The sequence below is a fragment of the Parasteatoda tepidariorum genome, chromosome 9 (genome assembly GCF_982258835.1).
Source record: "Parasteatoda tepidariorum strain Cologne lab strain chromosome 9, Ptep-v5.0, whole genome shotgun sequence".
NCBI lineage: Eukaryota > Metazoa > Arthropoda > Arachnida > Araneae > Theridiidae > Parasteatoda > Parasteatoda tepidariorum.
Genome location: NC_141763.1, coordinates 92,649,831 through 92,671,759, shown reverse-complemented (window position 1 = coordinate 92,671,759; position 21,929 = coordinate 92,649,831). Strand labels below are relative to the sequence as shown.

General features: G+C 27.7%; 1 protein-coding gene across 6 annotated transcripts in view; it reads left to right on the top strand.

Annotated features, from left to right (window-relative positions):
- LOC107451563 (ATPase family AAA domain-containing protein 2) overlaps window positions 1–20,047 on the top strand; it is a 39,915-nt gene extending 19,868 nt beyond the window's left edge. For all 6 annotated transcript variants that reach the window (XM_043050281.3, XM_043050280.3, XM_071186827.2 and 3 more), the window contains 9 exons: window positions 2,135–2,267; window positions 5,273–5,463; window positions 7,283–7,442; window positions 8,831–8,953; window positions 10,302–10,568; window positions 12,263–12,744; window positions 17,491–17,536; window positions 19,467–19,660; window positions 19,759–20,047. In XM_043050281.3, the coding sequence (XP_042906215.2) occupies window positions 2,135–2,267; window positions 5,273–5,463; window positions 7,283–7,442; window positions 8,831–8,953; window positions 10,302–10,568; window positions 12,263–12,744; window positions 17,491–17,536; window positions 19,467–19,660; window positions 19,759–19,806 (1,644 nt within the window). In that variant the 3' untranslated portion in view covers window positions 19,807–20,047. The remainder of the gene's footprint in view (window positions 1–2,134; window positions 2,268–5,272; window positions 5,464–7,282; window positions 7,443–8,830; window positions 8,954–10,301; window positions 10,569–12,262; window positions 12,745–17,490; window positions 17,537–19,466; window positions 19,661–19,758) is intronic.
- The last annotated feature ends 1,882 nt before the right edge of the window (window positions 20,048–21,929 follow it).

Sequence of the window (21,929 nt, the reverse complement as noted above, 5' to 3'; positions counted from 1 at the left end):
TTATGTAATTTACTACAAGTGCTGTCTCTTATTACTGATTGCCTATAAAAGTAAGTGTGATACTTCATTACCTTTTATGTTATTTGCTACAAGTGATGTCACATACTGTTAATAAATTCTAAAAGTAAGTGTGTCTGATTCCTTATTACCTCTTCTGTAAATTGCTGCAAGTGATGTCTCTTTATTATCAATTACTTCTAAAAGCAAACCTGTGTGATCCTTCATTACCTCTTAAGATATTATTTATGCCTACAAGCGGTAAGCCATAATACCAATTGTCTCTAATAATAAGTTTCCTCTTTCATGCTATATTGCCAAAGATTAAAGTTATCTATATTGAGTAGTATTTAAGATATAATATTTAATTTGTATGTTATATTTTAAGTTGACCTTGTTTGCTAGCTTGAACTGTTAAAATTTATTATTCTGTGTCCAATAAAGAAACTTTGTATGTTACCTGTCAGAAGTTATTGACAAACATGGTTACCTTTGTGATATAATTATTTTCCTTTTACAATTTTTTCTAACTGAATTGATGAGTTAAAAAACAAGTCATCTCCATGGGATTGATATGAGATGTTTTCAAATTGTATTAAATATATAGATTAGGGATATATCAAATAGTAATTTAGCCGAATATCAAATGATCGAAATCTGAATAAAAAATTTTTTTTTAATTAATCATTGATAAATATTTTTACGTATAAATAAATTTAGTCATTGTTGAACATTATTCAAGACTTAGCTAAATTCTTGTTATATTATTTGTAATACAGTACAATATCTCGAGATTTCGGCAGGTTCAGAAAATAGAGCATCAGACAAAGAGCAAAATTTATTTCCTTCAATAAAAAATTTTAAGATTTAATTCCAATTCAATGTTGTTTAATTTTCATGCAATAGACTTAAGAAGTTTCGTTAGGGTAGGTAACTAACAAAATAAACTGACGTTAAACCAAAAAGTGTATCTGGTAAATAAAATGACACTTAAACTTTAAAGCTAAAAATAGTATTTTCCGGAAAGAAGAATCCATTAAGCAATGCTGCAAGAAATGGAATCTGCCAGAAATGCTTTTAAAATATATCAATGAAGCAAAAGCTATTTAAAGAAGGTAAAAACTAAATAGAAATTAAAAGCAAAAAATCTAATTTTTAAAAATAAACATTTAACGCTGAGAATCTCAATTTAACTTTTTCACATTGCCGTATTTTTAAAAAAAAGTGACAATAAAAGAATGAAGTTCATTAGAAACGTTCTTTAAAAAATGCTGTGTCATAATAAAAATGTGGATAAAGAGAAAAGTTAATTAAAAAAAAAAAACCTAAACAGAGAAATACAGTTGTTCTTATTTCTTAAAACAAAACTTTAACATTGAAAATCGCAGTTTTCCGATATCGGTCATCTGTATTACCATACAGGAAAAAAGGTGACAAAAAAAAGAATGAAGTCTATCATATACGCTCTGTTAAAATACTGTGCTATAATAAAAACAATAAAAATGAAGCAAAGAATGATGGAGGAAAAACAATTATGGTTTATTATAAAGTAATCTAGTAGTTCAGTTCTTCAAATTTTCTTTTTATTTGTCTTCCAGAACATAAATCTGCAAGAACATGAATTTTAGAACTTAATGAGGACAAATGTGTGTAAAAACTATTTCTAATAATATGCAGTTAAAAATGTGATTTTAGATTATTCATTACTAATTCTATTTAATTTTCAAAAAAAACTCAAAAAATGCTTTGCCAAATGTTCATTACATCCGTAATGTATGTGTGAGTTTTTTAATTGAAGCAATATATTACAATTTTGTGCAATATTTTATTATTTTTAATATAGCAATGTAAAAGATTAGTTATATTTATTTCTTATTTTTCCTTTATTTTGTTGTTTTAACCAATTATTCACATTTATCCTAATGGTGCAAAGTCGCTTAATTTATATGTAAAAGAAACTTTAAAACTAAGTATTGATCCATTCAGGCATCTTAAGTTAATGTTTTGCATTAATTGAAAATTTATGATATTTAAATGAATCTAGATTCTATGAATTCTAGAGCAAGTTTAGGTTATTAAAATAACTTACCTGTCGATTTAAATGTTTTTTCTAAAGCATGACGTATTTTTCCTATAGATTCAAGAAATCTTTAGTGCATCTACGGAGCAAGTATTTTCAATGCGTACTCCAACTCTTGAAGAACGAAAAACTTTTTTTGCTAGTCTGGTTAAGGAAATTTTCAAGTTGCCACAAAAATCTGCTGAAAAAAGTATGAGTAAAGTTTCTTTTATTTATTTGTTTTCGTATACTAAATTATTGAATTTTCTTAAGGGTACAATATATTATTTTTTGTAACAGATTTTCTCAATATATATTGATTTACTATGACAACTTGTTTGTTTAAAGTACGAGTTAAATAAGTTTTAAGATTTAAATTATGTTATTGATCCAACTTAGTGTTCTGGGGCTTTTTTTTAAATATACTTTCTATGTAGGAGTTATCAGGGTGTTTAGCAAAATGTGCCTAAAGTTGCTTTTTTCATTGGGTCTTTTTAAAAAGTGCTTAATTCTCCCTTTTCCAAAATGAGATATTTTTTTCTTTACAATGTTGATTTTTTCCACGAATTATGCAAAATACATTATTCTATTGAACGTTTTCACAATTAATTCAACCCCAATTTATTTTGGTATTCCATCGGTCCCTAGTGTATGAACACACACCAATTGTTTTACATGGTTGGTGAAATGCTTTCGGGTCTGTGTCCATATGCTGAGCTGAATTCAGTGGGAAGGGTTTTTGCATGATCACGTGCAACTCTGCAGCATTTTGCAAGAAATTCTCAATTTCAGAATTAATTTTCCACTCTCTGAAATCAAACCGAAAAATCTCTTGAATTTTCACTGATTTTGGGAACCTCCTAAACATTGTAAAAAAAAATTTCCCTACTAGTGATAGAAAATTTTATTTGTCTTGTTAGTTTCAGCTTTTATGATGCGCTATTGTCTTCATCACTGGCAAGCTAATCGCATTCTCAAAATATTCCATTTATAGATCAGTACCATAATCTTTAAACTTGACTTGGGGATCATTCACTAATTACGTATTTTCATGTGGGTCCCCAGAGCAGTAAAGAAGCTGAAAGCTTCATTACCTTAAAATTCATTTATTCATTAAATTTAGGAATTAATTGAGAATTTTCCACCAATTGCCTAAAATTTTTGTAAACTTTTGTTGTACTTCGTCACACTTTTTTTTTATTAACTATTTTATTACTTTTAAAATTTTCAGTATTAAGTTCTTTTATGAGAATTCAATAATAAGTAGAGCCAAGCTTTTAAAAAAGTATGAAGTGACGGGCTTTAATATTTTAAATGCTGCAGAACATCTTATGGTTTATTATGAAAAAAATTAAGATTTATCATTCCACAAAACTTTAGTTCATTTCTTAATGATTTTATTGAAAAACAATTGAAATAAAAAATTTCATTTATCTCAGATTTGTTAAATATTAAGAATGTTTAATTTCAATACTCATTGTATTGACACCTCAAAATTTCATTACAGAAATTTAAATACAGAATCAAGTAACAAATAATAATAAACATTCTTTTAGGGGCTATTCACTAATTTACATTCATGTAATATGAATTTATTACAGTTTTTTTAGTTTGCTTAATTCTTTACATATCTTTATAAATTCGATATGATCAATAATATTAATCTTATAAATGCTTAGTTGATTATGCTTTTATAAATAACTTTTATTTAAATCTAAAGATACACTTGATAACCTTTTTATATAATACATAGTTAAATTAATTATAATTTTGTTTTATTTTTTAACATAATTAAGTAAATTACTTATTAATTTAAAAATGGAATGAGCCACATAATATTGAATATCTTTAAAATTGTGTATAAATTGTTTTTATGGTGACTAATATAATTATGAAAAGAGTTCTTTTTCCAGAAACTAGCTATTTTATCATGATCATGTAAAGTCTTAGGATATTATTTTGCATTTTGTTAATGTATTTATGAACTTTCAGCAATGGGGGAAAAAAAAATTTTATTAGTACGCATATCCTTAATTACAGGGTTTAGATTTTGATGTCGAAAAGTGTCAAAAATTATCGAAATCTGATTTTTTTAAAAAAAATAATTAAACTGTCTAAAACTTGGGACAAGTTTCATTATTAACATTGGGCTCATTTTAGTAGACATTAAATTATGATCAATACTTGCATTATAAAATCTGTTTATAATTTATATTAATATATCATTTATATAAAATATAGTCAAAACCATTAAATTATTAATTGATTTTTTTAAAAATAGGCTACTTTTAATATATTATAAGTAATAACTTTGGGTTGTTAATTATTATCAATCTAAATATTAATTTTAATTATTTTATGCCACAATTTAGGCAGATTTTTTAGATTAAGTAAAACTTAAGTGGTCACCAATAAGTGTCTGATCTCAACTTATTAAAAAAAATAATAATAATAATAATTCCTAATATGTGTAATCATTACTCATATGCTGATTAGCAGCTTATGTCTTAATCTTGCCAATGAGGTTTTGTTTGAGGAAAATTCAGGCAGTCAATTTTCTATCTGAAAAAAATTACTACAAAATTTTTTATTGTTAAAAATGTGTTATTTTAAAAATTTTACCTTGTTAAAAAAACATGAAATGTCTTGTGACTTATTAGATTGAATGTGGCGAGAATTTGACTTATAGACTGCCCCATGACCAAGGGTTCGCATGTTAAAAATTTTGATGTTTTTTTATTTGGTAAAATAAAATTTGCTAGTGTATCGGTACTATTTTGTGTGTTCTAGTCCTTCCAAACTTTGGAGGGAATTGTTCTACACCTTGACACTGTATTATATACAAGACATGTATGTAGTATTATTTACACACAACATATTTCAGTTTATTATTAGGCATTTTTATATAACTAATTGTGTTTTTTAAAACTTATCCACTTGCACTTTCATTTATTTTTCTTGTCACATATGCTATTTGAATAGATAATTTATTTTTAATTTTTAAATAGTTGTAACTAAAAAAAATTTAAAAACTGCTTCCTATCTCTCTAAAATCTATAAAAGAAATAATAATGAAGAATTTTAATAGAAATCTCCAAAAAAATAAAAAATGTTTCTTCAAACTTATCATTGAAGCTTTACGCATGAAATAATGAACAATTTTATCAGAATAATTAGCATTTTTAATTTAAAATATTTTTCTATTATCTACTTTAGGTAAACCAGAAGAATTGCCTTTAGCACCTCCCCCTGTTATCCATAAGCTGACAGATAATGAGTTACAAAGGTTAAGGGAGAAAGAAGAAGCTACCTTGAGAGAACTTCGGCTGTTTCTTAGGGATATTGTCACAAAATTGGCTAGAGATAGGCGCTTTTCTGTCTTCTCCAGACCTGTAGATCCTGAAGAAGTTAGTTTAACTTTTTTCTTGATTTCTGATAATGTCTATGGAATCTTCCAATTTTTCTTAAAAATTTCCATACACTGTATTAACAATATTTCCATTGTACTATTAAAAAAAAAATTTATCCATTGGAAACATTGTTTATACTGAGAAAAGTCCTGTATCTAGAAGCATCAGAACTTTGGAAAGTCTGAAATACATATTTTTCTGAATAATAAGTCTTTAGGGTAAACAGAGATTGAAACATACATTACTCCGTAACTAAAATTATAAAGAATAATTACTTAAATTTTTATACAACGAATTTGATGTTATAATTGTAAAATGGCATTTAGTCTGTTGAAGAATGTATGACAAAATAAATATCACCAATAAAAAAATTGAAAGGAAGGAAAAGATAAGTTGAACTTCCTGTTTCTCTCTTTCACTTATATTTTTATGCATTATTTTTGGTCATTGACGTAAGGATTTTACCTCACAAATATTCAGTTAAAAATTACATTAAAAAGCAAGTTTCAAAATTAAGGAGTAATTCAATCCTATTTATAGTAAATTAAAATGAAATTTAAGAAGAAACAAAATTGAGTAGCTTTTTCATTGAAAATGTTAATAATTTGTTTTCAAAAGAAACTTGTGTTTCTTTCAATAGTTTTTATAATTTTTATTCATAGTTTATTCCTTTAAACCAAATTTGTTTTAAGAATAAAAAGCAATAAAGAAGTAAAAGCTCTAAAGCAATATAGAGGAAATGAAGAAAAAAGAAAAATTTTCTTTATTCATAAAATTTTGAAATAAAAATTCACAACTGTGGCAAAAAAATAATTCAAAAAAAAATAATAAATAAATAAATAATAATTCTGAAAATCAGTACTAGGTTGAGAAACTGTGCTGTATTACAAATGTTTTTAAGTTAAAAACATCTTTCAAAGAGCAATTTTCTGAAGCTCTCAGGATGTTGAGCGAAAAATTTCATTGTAAAATTATTCTTAAACAGTTACAGATAAAAAAAAAAGTTGGAAAAAATATGCTTTACTTATTGATAATGAACACGGCAAGGATTTAATTCCTTATTTTTTAAATTAGTTACAAAAGTTAGTGAGGTCGCTGTAATGATTTCTCTTTTGCCCAAAAAGATCAGTTCTACCTTTAAATAAAATATAATATTATTTAAATAAAATGTGAAGAAAAAATTACCTTCTATGCATTTTATGAAACAAACTGAGCAATTTAACTGAGGTTTCTGTTGTCAGTTATGCTATCAAAATTTTTATGCATAATTAGTTTTATATTGTACAATAATCTTATTTAAATAAAACTTTGTTATTGACATTTTATTCATCCATGACAACTTGAACATGTTTTAATCCTTGTCTTCTAAGCATTGAATCATGTTCAAATTATCTGTTTTTAAATGTGACTTAATAATTTTATTTGTCATCTAAACTTGGTATTTGGTAAGTTTTATTGCTAATTTTGAAAATTATGTATAAAATGACATTTTTACAGCTTTTCACTATCAATATATATTTAGTTCAATCTTTTATCACTCATTTAATTTGGAAACCAGGTGATCTGGACCTGATATGTTTGTTACGCAAAAAAAGTTCCTATGTTCTAGAAAATGCCGCTGTGTACATTTCTTACGCTCTCTCAACCTTTCCTAAATTTTTTTTCCCTCCAGTTTATTATTTTAAAATGACAGTAAGCTGCTATATTTTATCCTTTTTTAACAGTATGAAAATGAACTTTCTTAACTTGCCTGCTGTAATTATGTTTTGGTAGCATTACTTTTAAAATATTAAACTAAATGTGAAATGATTTTTAGGTTCCTGATTACCAAGAAGTAATAAAGCATCCCATGGATTTGGAAACCATGATGACAAAGATTGATACCCACCGTTATGAAACCGTTGCTCAGTTTTTGAGTGACATAGACCTATTGTGCCAAAATGCTCTGGAATACAATCCGGATCGGGATCCTTCTGGTAAATGGTCTTAGCTTTCAAGCAGTTTCAATCCAAACCTTTTTATTTTCTTCTCTATTTAATATTATATATTATTAAAAATATCAATAACTATCTTTAACAACCAGTATAAAAAATATCCCAGGATGGATGTAAGAAAAGCAAAAATTGTTAATGGCATGTTTTGAGTGACTGCTCTCTTCAGTGTTAAAAGTGTACCTAAAGAGGATGCCATACCACAGGAGAAACTTTTAGTCGCTAATTCTCTTTCACTTCCATTACTGACTTAAGTCATAGGGAAAGTAGGTTCAGGTAAACCATGAATCAGATAAGCCATGAAGTTTCAAATACTGAAGAAAAAAAAAAATTTAAAACATAAAAAGGAAAATAAATTATGAGCTGGGAACTTATTATGCAATAGAGAATTTCTCTTCCCATAATTTGTTTGCATTTTGATATTATGAAATTTTTTTTTCAGCAATTGAAACTTCATAGCTTATCAGGAATAATGTATTCCTGGGGTACCCCGGAATTCCAGGTTTTTCGTATTACCCTTCAGTATCTGAAAATTAAGAGTAGGCATATGATTTTTCTGGGAATATTGCAGAATACCACATTTCTCAAGACCATTAGTTCTCGGACTTCCGCTAATCAAAGACTTAAATTCCGACGTCATTTTCACGGAATTCCTCAGTGTAAAATTCAAATTTGAAGCTTTCACTCATTCTCGCTAAAGAGGCACTTGTATACATGTTATTCTCCCGCCAATTGATTCTTTCGATTTGCCGTATTTTTGAATATTTGGAGCTTTGTTGGAATCCGCCAATATCGTAAATCCTATTCCCGCTGTTTGAATATCAAACATTGATTTTTGTATTCGAGATAAGATAGCTCAGAGAAAAAATTTGTGGTGTAGAATAAATAATGAATAATTCTACCAAACATAGTAAAGGATAATTATTTTTAAATATTTTGTTATTAATGTTTCCTGGATTATTATTTTTTCCTGTATTTATCTGACAAATGGGATTTTTATCTTTATAAATTCATGAGGATGTTGAGCTTAAATGAAAATCACTACAATTTAACTTATTCAGTAATTAATTAGCAGTTTTAACCATTTTTGTTACAAATATTACGTATTTTAGTTAAAATATTATTGTTAAATAACACTTTAAGACAGAGGTGATTATATTTTGGTGTTACACCGCCAATTACAGTATTACTCTCTTTTCAAATACCGAAATTCTCGTATTTCCTGATGAACAAAATTTTAAATTAAAAGCTAATTGCTGTCAAATTTATATGTATATTACATGCCAACTCTATTAATTTTAACAGGATACTCTCGTATTTTGCTATTCCCTGGTAATTATCTTACTTAAAAAATCTGATTTTTCTTTTTTCAGATAAATTGATACGGCATCGTGCGTGTGCTTTAAAAGACATGGCCCATGCACTTGTTTTATCTGAGCTTGATGCGGAGTTTGAAAAAATATGCCAGGCAATTCATGCCTCTAGAAAAGAAAGAGGTCAGTGAGACAAATTTGTTTATCTTAATCTGTGGTTCTTTGTTGTTGCTTCTATGCTTGGTTTTTGACCATATAAGTGTTAAAATATTTGACTTATAGCTTTTAAGCTATTTTTTATATAATTATGTTTTAAATTAACATTTTTGGTTAAATGTTTAATCTGGTAATCCTAAATTATCTTATTTATTTATTTTTTTCATAAATGGCAGTACTAAATTGAAATACTTAGTTTAGTGTTGCTATAACATTTTATTTTATTCCAATTTACCTCTATTTGATGTTTCTTTGGCTGCACTGCTATATCAACACCAAATTGTATAGTTTCTTTTTCGCTAGTCTTAGCCTGCCTCTGTACCTTGGATGTTGGTTTTGAGCTAACTTATTTTTGAAAAAATAGGGAGTACATGTCCAATTAAATTTTTGGTAATAGACTTAGACAATGAGATGGCAGAGGAAGGCTTTGGTGTGAGTTTTGTATCAGTGCAGGCAGACAATAAAAGAGAGAAATGATTTTGGAGAAAATTTGGCTCAACCAGAAGAGGGAAAAGATTAAAATCTTATTCCCTTATAGATTTCCTTTTTTTGATTTTTTGCAGTGTAGCTCTGAATTTTTATCTACATGTTAAGTTTTGTGATCTCTCTAAATTAACTAATTAATTCATAATACTTTGCCATCTAGACTATGCAAACTATAAAAGTTTTCTTTGACTTGGCATTGTTATTAATTTTTAGACAAGTCAAACGACTTAAAGGCTTTTGTAATCTGGCAGCATATTAATAAGTATTAAAAGTAGCTTTTTTTTAAAAAAAATTGAATTCTAATTATGTTTTCTGTTTCTAAAGTCTATAGATAGTAACTAAAAAATACTTTTTATCTCAGGATAATTGTTTTTTAGTTTGAAATGCCTTGTAGAGGATTGCATCCTGATCAAACTCCCTGCATTTTCCTTTTTTTTTTTTTTTTTTTTTTTAAATTTATGATCAAAAAATAATTGAAGTACAATTAAATTGTTAAAAAAAATTACCAAAAATTTTAACAATATTCAAGTTTTACTTTCTCAAGATATTTTGAAAGAGTTATTGTAACTTAAAAAAAAAAAAAGAAAAAAGCTTTATAATTTTGTAAGATATTTGTAACTATCTCGAGAAATATTATTCTCTGAGAATTTTCTGCACTTCTAAATTTACAAAATACCAGATCTGAATTATAAGATCCCTAATATTTAGATATACTTTCTTTTAGTTTCTGTGTATTATTTTAAAACAACGCATAATGATATTTATGGCAACTTATAACTGTAAAATATTTTTAGAAAACTGGGTATTTAATTTTTTCTCTCTCTTCTAGGAGAAAACCCACCCTCCTTCCCATCTCCTTCCAAGCGGCTTACTTCAAGTAGACTAACAATGAGTGCCTCAAATGTGGCTTCTACTTTTAAGAATGAAGCCAATAAAGTATACGATAATCATGTTAATTCATGTGAAAAATCTTCTGAAAAGAAAGAAAATGGTGAGACTTTGTCCTCACCTACTAGGTTCAGTAAGCGCCTGAGGGAACAGGGAACCTCCTCACAAACGACAGAGCATCCTGTTACAAAACCTCATTCACCTCCAAGTATGTCTCTTTTCATTTCTTCCTCCTATTTAATAAATTTCATTGGAAATCAATATAAACTTCAGGTTATGCAATGTATTAATTTATTTACTTGTCATTACAAAAGATAAATACAAGTATATTTATATTTGTTCGTTGTTTATTATTTATCATTTTTTCTAGTGCAAAGTAATTAAATACTTGGACTTATAGCTATTTACTTTGTAATTGTTACAATTATAATTAATAATTATTTTAAGCAATAATCATAAGTACTTAAAAATGCATGCATATTTATTTAATCCGTGCATTATTCATTTAGTTTTTTCATTTCAAAGTATATAAATGCTCTGTTGTACAGTATATTCAGTTACTTGTTTTGCAATCATTGCTTTGAAATAATGGCAAATAATGAGTATGTTTTAATTATTAAGATTTGATACCTCTTTAAAGAAAAAAAATTAAAGTAAATTAATAGTTTGTTACCATCATTTTTTCATTTAATCATTCATTTCCCATACTTAATAATTATTTTGTTTTTTATGTGATGTTTATCTTTTCTTTGTATGATAAATACTTATATGCTCTGAGATATAGAGCTTTCTATAAAGTTTAAGCTACTTTAGTTAAGCAATAATTACCTATGTAAGGTTGTATTAAGTTTAAGAATCTGATTTCTTTTTTCCAATCAAACAAATCTTAATATATATATATATATATGTGTGTGTGTATATGTATACACTCGATGCAATTTTGTCAAAAAGCAAGCAGCAAATTGCTAGTTACAGAAAATGCAATATCAAAATTCGCTAGTAATCGTTTTCAATGCAACTTTATTAAATACTTGAAATTTGAAAGAGTTATCACTTCAACTCTCTTTACTATTGTAAATCAAGCTGGCCTTCCCATCGTTTTATCACAAGTTATTTATTGCTTTCTTTTCTAATTCCATGTGGTTTTAAAAATTCTGGTATTCCATTAAGATACTATTAGGAATCTTGTGTTTTAAAATCAGTAATAATCGGTTTTTTACTTAATTTTTTCTTAACAAATCCGGCCTATTCTTTTTAGATATTTATTTTTGGGGGGGCCATTTTCCCATGGTTTTCCGAACTCTGATATTTTTAATACAAAGTAATTGCAGCACCTGAAGTTCGAATTTGAGTAATCACTCTTAAACGCCCTCAGTTTATGACAATTCTTCATTTTTCGGCTTAGTCTACATTGCTTATCAAATTCTGATTTTTTTTTTAAACATAATGTTATGACATACTTAATTCATGACTATTCCATCGTTAAACCACATTGTTTTCAGATTTTTACGGTCCTTTCTGCATGATGTTTCAATTAACAACATTTTTAATACAATGATATTACAGTAACTTTAATGTAATGAAATATATACAGGTAATTTTAGCATATTAACATTTTGACCTTTATATTAGTATAAATATTATATATTAACTATTTCACCAGTAGTGATTGTCTTATTTCTACATCACGGAATGGTATTGCTTTAAAAAACTCTAGTATGAACCCATGTTTTGCTACTAATATTTTGTAGCACTAGCAAACTTTTCCACTGATTTTTGAAAAATAAAATCACGCCCTGTGTTAATATAAAGCAGTTTATTTTGATTATAACTCTATACATTTTTATCTGTTATGAACAGAAGTCCATTTTTCCATTTCAAAATACAAAAATTGTTTCGCAGAACGAGCTTCAAGGTACGTCATTTGGCGCAAACGAAAGAGATCGCCCTGGTATGGTGGCTGCAAACAAAAGCTGATTCGCAGAAAGGTCGTGCGTAATGACCCATCTAAGAAATCCAAATACTTCTCCAATGCAAAATTCATCAAAACCTCCGATCCCTTGCAACCCACCCAAGAAGAGCTCGATCCCACCGCTGAGCCATCCGCTAGTAGCAGTATGGAAGTGGTCACCTCCAAAAGCGTGGAAGACCGAAGAGACATGTCTGGAACAGACTCTTCTGCCACAGTGGTTTCACCCAAAACGATAGCTATGTATAACGATGCTGACAAAGAGGACAACACTGCAGATGGCAAGACCAGTAACCCTGCTTCACCGTCAAAGCGACACCTTTCCTGTGATATTTCCAATGAGTCTAATTGCTCAAATAGTGTTTTCTTTCATAGCCCACCTTCCAGTTCCATGCACATCTCACCTTCCAAAAGGGTAAGCTTTGACCTTGTTCATCTTTTTTTTTAAATTTATTTTATTTAAACATATTTATTGATGATTCATATATATGTATATGTATATTTGTTTTATGTAGCACTTAAACTGGAAATAATTTCTCAGAGTTGGCCAATGTTTCAGTTATCTTGTAACTTTTAAATGGCTTGAAAAAAAGTATTTAAGCTCGGATCAGAAGAAAACTAATTCTTAATTTGACCTATATTAACTTATGCTTCAGACGCAGAAAAATGAGGAAATACTGACCATTTTGTTTTTGTTTTTTTAAAGTATTCTAAAAGAAACAAAAATTATGCTGTTTAGCATAGAAAAACTATTTTGATAACACTCAAACTCTGAAATTTATTAAGTGATCAGGTCACCTCGTTATGGTGGAAGAGCCCTCTAAAATCTTATCTCCCAAAAACGCTTCCTAGAGCAATTGGAGCTCTAGGAACCTTCCTTCTGATTACTCATTGGACATGGACTACCTTCAAGCACACTTGCATTGTATTAAACTTGCTGACTCTCCTGACTGCATTTTATGTGAGGAAAATGTAGATATGAATTGCGAGCATGTATGGAACTGTTCCGCCCTCAAAGATGCTCATAGTTCTTCTTATTTCAAGGAGCTTTCCTTTTCCAAAGATACTTCCGATTTGTATTGGACTGTGTGATTCTCATACTCAAAAGAGCAACTGAATTACGTAATTAAAAAATTATAATAATATAATAGAAGGAAAATGATGTAACAAAAAGATTTTTAAGGAGAACCATATGGTGCATAAGTTAGAGTAGGGGTGCACAACCTTTTTGAGTGAGGGGCCACATAAACAGCAGATTGACCAATGAAGGGCCGCATGACAAAATATTTAGACAGACATGTTGTTATTAATTGTTATATAAACATCATTGTTCTAGGCACTAAATTCTTTTTGTCAATTAACCTTGTAATATTTTTGCATAAAATTGAATACTTATGTTTAAAATGAGAAACTGCAAAACTGACTACTTCGAAGAAAAAGCAGAATCAGAATCAATTTATCAGATAAAAATTTTAGATAAATTTAAATAATTAAAAATCATGGAAAAATGCAAGTTTTTTTTATCATATTACATATTACAAAAGTCTATTTAAACATAAATTTTAACATTAAAAAATTGCTCATAGAATTAAATTTTAAAATAAATTGTTATTAAAAAAATGCAAGTTAAATACTTTGATTTAAAGAAAGTTTATGGGGTTAAAAATTACTAAAATTAAGACGAAACCCCTTCAGCAAAAAATAAGAATTAACATTTAGTAGGGAATATACTTTAAAACATTTATTTTATATTAATTATAAGAGGCAAGGGCTGAGAAAGGGAAGAAAAATAAAGAAAACATTAATTTTGAAGGAATTCTTTACAACTTTTTGTGACCAATACTTTTTTAAAATAACACTTGCTATTTACAATTACACATATATATTAACAATCAATTAAAATTTACATTATTTTACAAAACTTATCTTGATTAAATCTCTTACAGTTAAAATTTGATGATATACAAATCATTTCCCAGCATATGATCATAAATGATATAAAATGGTCTAAATGGTTATCCTGTAGTTTTTATATATATTTATAATTTTATCTACTTAATCATCTGATAGCTTCTTTGAGTTATTAAATAAAAATTTAAATGATTTTGTTTAAAGACTGCTCTGTAATTTTGAACGGGTCTAATTCATTCTGGAAAACTTTCTTTCGACAGAAGCTGTTGTGGGCAGTATTAAGTTTAGGGCGTTAAACTTAGGTGTGTTATTTTTAAATTACTTGAAAAAAAATTTCTAAAGAGTCGCAATATCGTATAAAAAATATCGGGACTTTCAAGACCTTGTAGAAATGTGTAGCAATAATTGCCAAAACAACAATTGAAAAATAATTTGATTTGCGATAATATCGGCACAAATAAACCACGTCAAAAAATGGTTCGCTAAATTGGCGAATCTTTACTCGCGATTTGTAATAATATCGTGTTCAAATCTAGAAATATTAAAAACCACGCTGAAATGCTTACCAGTAACTGCCGAAAAAAGGATCAAAAGTCATTTAGATTTGCTATTAAGTTAGCTCAAATAAAGCGTTTACAACTTTCAAAAAACGCGATTTCAGAAACTTCGTGAAAATGGGTAGCAATAACTACTAAAAATTCATTGGATTTACTATGAAATCGGCCTAAATGAAGAGCATCAAAAGTGATCAATAAAATTTAAAATTAGTGTATCGTAATAATGACGTATGAAAAATTTTAGGATTTTTAACTAAGTGTTAACTATCGAAAGAAAGCGATCAAAAAACTACATTTGTTGAGATTGGGCGCTTCAAAAACATCAATGCGAAAGTTTAAAAAAAACATTTTTAATTTATTATTTTCATTTCGTTCAGATTGCTGCAGCGGGCCGCACTATGAGTGTTGAAGGGCCTCATGTGGCCCGCGGGCCACAGGTTGTGCACCCCTAAGTTAGAGGAAGACATATCTTGATTACCTTGAGAAAGATCTTAAAATTAAGAACTATGTAACAAAGGCATCAGATGCCAAGATGAAAATCTGTTCTTGAAAAGGCATTATCAATTGGTGCGGAATTGTTTCCTAAAAATTGCTACAACTTTTTTCATAGTTCTGCAATTCTTTTAAGCAGAAGAGAACTATGCAGCCATATATAACTTCACAATGCAGTCATATTGTCAGTGTAAAAAACCTTGTGCAAGTTTAAAGTAAACTTCATTCTTAACTTTTTTTTTCCTTTTCAATATGACTGTGTTTTTCCAGAAAATATTATTCTTCGCATTGAAATTTTGCTTTCTGTGTTGCTAAAAAATATTGCTATTTGGCCCCGAATATATGGTATTCAGCTGATGTTTTTGTCGAATATTCAGTATTCGATCAAATCACAATTCATTACCGCGTTGGTTGCCGAAAAGAGTTGAAAAAATAACTTCGATTTACGATAAAACTGTACCGAAATAAAGTGTATCAAAAAGTGATTATATAAATGCGGGGTTCAAAATGTGCATGGCGTAATAATGTTGTAGTTAAATAACGGGATCATCAAAATCACGTGGAAAAGAACAACAATAATTGGAGAAAAAAGTTTATCAAGAAATCACCTAAATTTCTGATGAACTCCGCACGAATAAAGCGTGTCAAATGTGAGATTTAAAATTTGCATGTCATAATAAAATTATCGGAATTTTTTATGCTACGTGGGAATGCATAAAATAACTGCCGAAAAAAATGGTTGAAAGAAAAGAAAGAATTACAAAAAAAATGATAAAAAAATCACTTTGATTTACGATGAAACGGGCAAAAATAAAGTGACTATTTAAATAGGCGATTTGAAACTTGTGTGTTGTTATAATATCATAATAAAAAGTTAAAGATTTTTGAAATCACATAGAAAAGCGGAAATAACTGCTAAAAAAATCATTTAGATTTACGATAATAATACTTTAAATAAAGTCTGTTAAACCACACAAATTTATTTACTATAGATACTGTGAAAATTGAGATTGTCAGAAAGTGATAATTTAAAAGTGCAATTAAAAAGTTTTGGAATTTTTTTCATTGTGTTTAAAAACTCTTGCAAAGCGAGTTTATGTAGTCGGCGGGTTGCAGGTTGTGCATTCTTGATTTAGTTTTTTTTAGAATTTCAATTTTTATCCAATCCTAATCAGTGTGTGTCCACCAGCAAATTTTGTTGCCACATGTCACACAGTAATGATTGTGTAGCATTTTCTGCATCGCAAAGTTTTGTAATACCACTTTAAAAATTCTGCCTGGTTTTGGTACTAGTATTTTTCAGCACTAGCAAACTTGGCTACTGATTTATAAAAATGAAATAGTGCCCTAATTCTTATAATGTAATAATTTATGAATCTTTAAAAGCAAAACAAAATTTGAGATTTTCTGCAAATAGAAAAATCTTTTTTGTAACAAATAAATTGATATCCTGCAACACTTCACCTTCATATTGTTACCCTAAGTGTTTTTAGAAGAGCTGCCAGCTGCTCTTTGATCCCTATAAATGTTCGCTTTGTAAAAAATAAGCTGCCATTTCAAGGAAACACTGCTTTTTTATTCACATTCCATTTTGAAAAGAAAAAAGATATTAACTGTTTAAATAATAATTAACACACTAGTGAAATTATCTGCGTTTATAAGTTTCATTCTGATTACAATTATAAATATTTCCTTTGTTAAGATTATTATCAATTGGCTAAATAGTTATCAGTAGCTCTTTTTACAGAAAGGAGACTATATTAATAAATATTTTAATGATGTTAAATAAATACCTTTTTTTTTTCGAAAAAAATTCACAGTTTAAATTTTAGAAGTTTGTTTATAATTTTTTTTTTTTTAGTTTACTTTTTTTATTTTTAAAGAAAATTTTGCCTAGAGATTGTCTCTTATTATTTTTAAAAGCAAGTTTTTCTATTATTTTGAAGGAAAGTTATCTTTTAAAATATGCACATATAATAGTATAAGAGGGTAATTCAAAAATTGTAGAGGATCAAATTCAATTATTACATAATATTACACATTTTTATAAATTTTTACAGTGTTGAGTGCTCTTTCAAAACTCAAAGTGCCCTTTTCTCATAGAAAGTCCCCTGTCCTTTTGGATGAACTCTGTCATCAATAATACTTACTCAACTAAATTGTTATACTGATGTGATTAACCTCCTTATTTATTTTTTTAGAAATCAACAATGAGTCCAGAGTCACCTCATTTCACTAGAAGTCAAGGTATGTAATGCTATCTATGCATTAGTTCATAAATGAAATGGGTTTGAATTCCCAACATTTCTGATTAGCAGCTATAAGGGTAATTACAATTGGGGGGGGGGGGCTCTCTCATTTTTGGCAATTTGTAAATAAGCCAATATATATGTAAATTACTCAAGAACCAATCATATGACGGTTAACTAAAATTGTGTTAACCTGAAGGTGATGTCATTGAAAGTGCCATAAAGCCTTGCACATGCCTAGTGCGTGGCAGCAAACAGTATGAATCAACTTAAGTAGCTATTGATTTCGCTTTGCTTTTGATGTTATGACATCATAATTTAAAGCAACAGTGGTTTTAAATTTGGCGTAAAGAAAATGTTATCAGTGCTATTTTAATTCTTAGATAAAATATCATATATCATTTAAACTTAATTTTTATCTTATCTTTAATTTTTTAATGGTTTTAAATCTATTAAAGGAAAAAAAGAACTTCAACTAAAAGAAGAACGATTGAACTCCCTTCATCCAATCCAATGAAAAAAATAGAATTTTTATTGCTCATTCTGAATCTATTTTAAAGTGAAGAACTTCTTTCTTGATTTTATAGGACACCTATGCAAAACTGTTCTGTCAAAAGCTAGATTTTTTAAAAGTTTAATTTAAATTACACAAAAAAATTAGCAATAAACTGTCAAAAACTCCTTTAACTATCTCAAGCTAGAATGTGTAGTTTGGTTTTACTTCATGCAATGCTAAACGGTTAAGAAAATGGCAAAAAAAAAAGTTACTAATTTATCTGTAGATTTTAATTGAGGTGAGGATTTTTAAAAATACTTAATTATTTCAAATTGTTAAGTAAATACTATCTATTAAATATACACATAATTTTAGTTTACAAAGTTTAGACATTTATGGAATATATGAAATTCATCCATGTAAAGATTGTGTATATTTATAAATCCCATAATCTTTTTTATTTTTGATACTGAACTAAAAGTGAAATGTCAGTAATTGATATAGTTAGATATTTAAATTAGATGTTTCCCAGATTGCCACCATGCAGCTTTAGTGCGGCTTCAATAAACTACTATGTACTTTTTTTAAATTTATGTACAGCAGGGTTCCCACGGTCCTTAAAAGTACTTAAAAACTGCTTAATTTTTATTTTGGAAAATAAGGACCCTTAAAAGTACTTTATTTTGGTTCAAGATTTTTAAAGGTCCTTAATTTTTTAGCATCACTATGGTTGATAGCAACAATTTTTCTGTTCAATTTTTTAAAACAAAATAGAGTTCTTTTATTACTTAGAATTAGACCACGCATCGAGGGTAAAGCATTTTAGGGAGACAAAAATTAATGTGTGTAGGGGGGTACAGACAAGGGATGAAGACTTGTCGTTTCATTAATATATTGGCTTTTTCCTTAATATATTCTGCCCTTTGCCTAGAATGATACTCTATGAGAACAGAGAAGCATTCTAAAAGAAAAGAATAGTGTGGACAAGGGGAATACTGCACATGGAAGAGATAGTGTTTTTTTGGGGGGGGGTGCAGTTTTAAGGACCTTCAAAATTGACAGAATTCAGGAAATTCTGATTTTTTTAAGAAGGTAAATAATTAAATAATTTGCACTGTCACTGGTGGCATATGCATATTCAATGATAGACATAAACAAAAAGTCCTTAATTTCTTCAAAAAAAGGTCCTTAAAAGTGCTTAATTTTTGCTTTGTTGAAAGAGTGGGAACCCTGTACAATAAATGCATTTGAAAATCTAAATGTTATAATTACTTTCAGTGTTAATAGATTTGGTCAGTTTAGAAAAGCAAATTCTACATGCCCTGTCCAAAACCCTAACCTTGACTAGTGATTCTTATTCAATGAACTATACAATCTTAAGAACTAGTAAAATTACTCGATGGGGCTAAAAGGAGTTCGTTTGATTTTGTAGGTAGCTTAGATCCAACGACCTCTAGTGTTAGACAGAAGGTGTTGATAGACACAGCTGCCTTGGATGCATTCATATCACATCTTGTTAGAATCACAGAGGATTATACAGTAGAAAAATTGTTACAGCTCTATTCAGTACTGCAACAATGTGTATACAAGCATCGAAAACAGTTAGATAAGAAAGAGTTATTAAAAGTAAGTGTTAGTTGTTGTATGTTCACTGTTTACTAAGTAAATATCTATAATGTATAATTATTAAGTAAATATTTATTATGTATAATTGTTTTTAATAGGAACTAGAAAGAAATTTGGAATCTTTTCTACGATATAAACCATCCTAGTCTTTTTTTCACAAAGCCTTATGCAGTTCATTGAAAAGTGTACAGTATACTGCCGAGAAAACACTGCCCAGGTTTTATTCCATTATTTTAATGTGATTCTTTTGTAGCATATTTATTTACATAATATTATATATTTTGAATACATCTAGAAAAAAAGATTGCATTGTAGATATACATCTTAACAGGATCACCTTTATTTATGTTTTCATTGTTTCACATCAATTTCTTGTAAAAAAAAAAATTTCCTGTTGAAATGTGTTTTAAGGTATGTTTTCTATCTATATTCATTGCCATATGATTGGTTGAAATCAATGTCATAACGATCATGCCCTATCCTTATATTGTGAGTGAGATATATGATAATCTAACCTACCTAAATAAGGTAACATCAATATGTATATATTACCTGAATCTAACTCTGCAGATTTAAAGACAAATTATCTTTTTTTTTTAATACTAATTACTGGTGTTATAAAATCTTTCGTACTAATTACACTGGCATACAAATATCAGGATTTTTTAAAAAAATCACTTTTACTTCTGAAAGATTATTTAGCATGCATTAGTTTTGTGGAATTTGGTATGTAAATAAATAAAAATTTTATTCTTTAAAATATTCATAATACTTTCAATTTTTTTCAAGGCTAAGAGAAAAGCAGAGCTCAAAGTTGTCCTCAAATGTTCTTAATTATTAAACATTTCAATAAATGTTCTGAAATTTTTGCATTTTTCCAAATTTTTGTATTAGTTACCAGGAAGAATAAATATTATTTATCTAAGAAATAATTGACGAAATTTAAACCTCAAAGATTATATTATATCCCATGAAACAAAAAGAACGACAAAGTCTTCATAGCCCGTCGAGAAGGATATTTATCTACTTCCAGTGTTAGAGATTCTTACCCCTGATTTGATAGCATAAAAGCATTTGATGAAAATCCAGTGTTATTCTTTTTTATGCTCAATGTATTAGTAAATTATAAAATAATAACAATAATTAATAATAAATATCAATTTTTAATAAACAGTATTAATTAATTATAAAATATAATATAGCTGAATTTCATTCACTCATAAAATGCGAAGCATTAATTTTAAAGTTCAAAATTTCTTTTTAATAATTAAAACAGAAGCAGTCTCTTTCTAAATTGTGTTTAAAAATTAATATTTCTCAGAAATCCTATTACAAATGAAAGGTTTAATTAATAAATTTTCTGTGTTAATCGCAAGGGTTATATGCTATTATCTTGACTGTCAGCATTTTTCACATAAAATTATCGATACTCTGATATCTAGTTTTGAACAGTTTAAGATAAAAACATTAAGAGTTGCTATTTTTTATTTTTTTTATTGTTATTAAATATATATTTTAAAGGCATGCTTTCATTTTAATAGTAAGAGTTTAATATATAATTGTTCTATTGTTAGTTACTAAAATTTCTCATTGTTTTAGCATTACCTGAACAAAATCTAGATATTGACAATGGAGTCTGGGGCAAAAGACTTTAAACTCTATTATCAATATCTCGGTTATTATCCATTATTTGAACCCCCTTTGAATAAGGAGGTTCAAATAAATGGTGCTACCTTTAGTATTTATTCAAGATTTTAAAAAAATTTAAAAAAACATAGTGAGTTTTAGAAATAAAAAAAGCTTTCCTTCAATTCTCCATGTTCTAAAATGAAATCCTTACTTTTACAAATGCTTTAAAATTAAACCTATAGAGTTCTGGTGATTTTTCCTAACCCTAGTTTTTGTGTGCCAGTTTAAATAATTAAACTAATTGGTTCAGTTGTTAGTTAAATTGATAATAAATTCTATTATGTATTGTATGTAACTCATGTTACGTCATTCATGTTTAAAAATAAATTTCTATTTAGCCGATTTGTTTTATTATGTTTGTAGCTCAATACTTTTTTACTATTTTTATCCAATTTTTAACGCAGTATATATTAAAACATTAAGCTTTCAACTGTAGTTACTAAATTATGCTTATTTTTTTCATTAAATTTGAGTGACTTTCTTACGATATTCCTTGTTGTTCCAATTAATAAATACCATTTAGTGGCATAAACAATTCAATTTAAAATAACATCAGTAATTAGAATTTAATTTTGAAAAT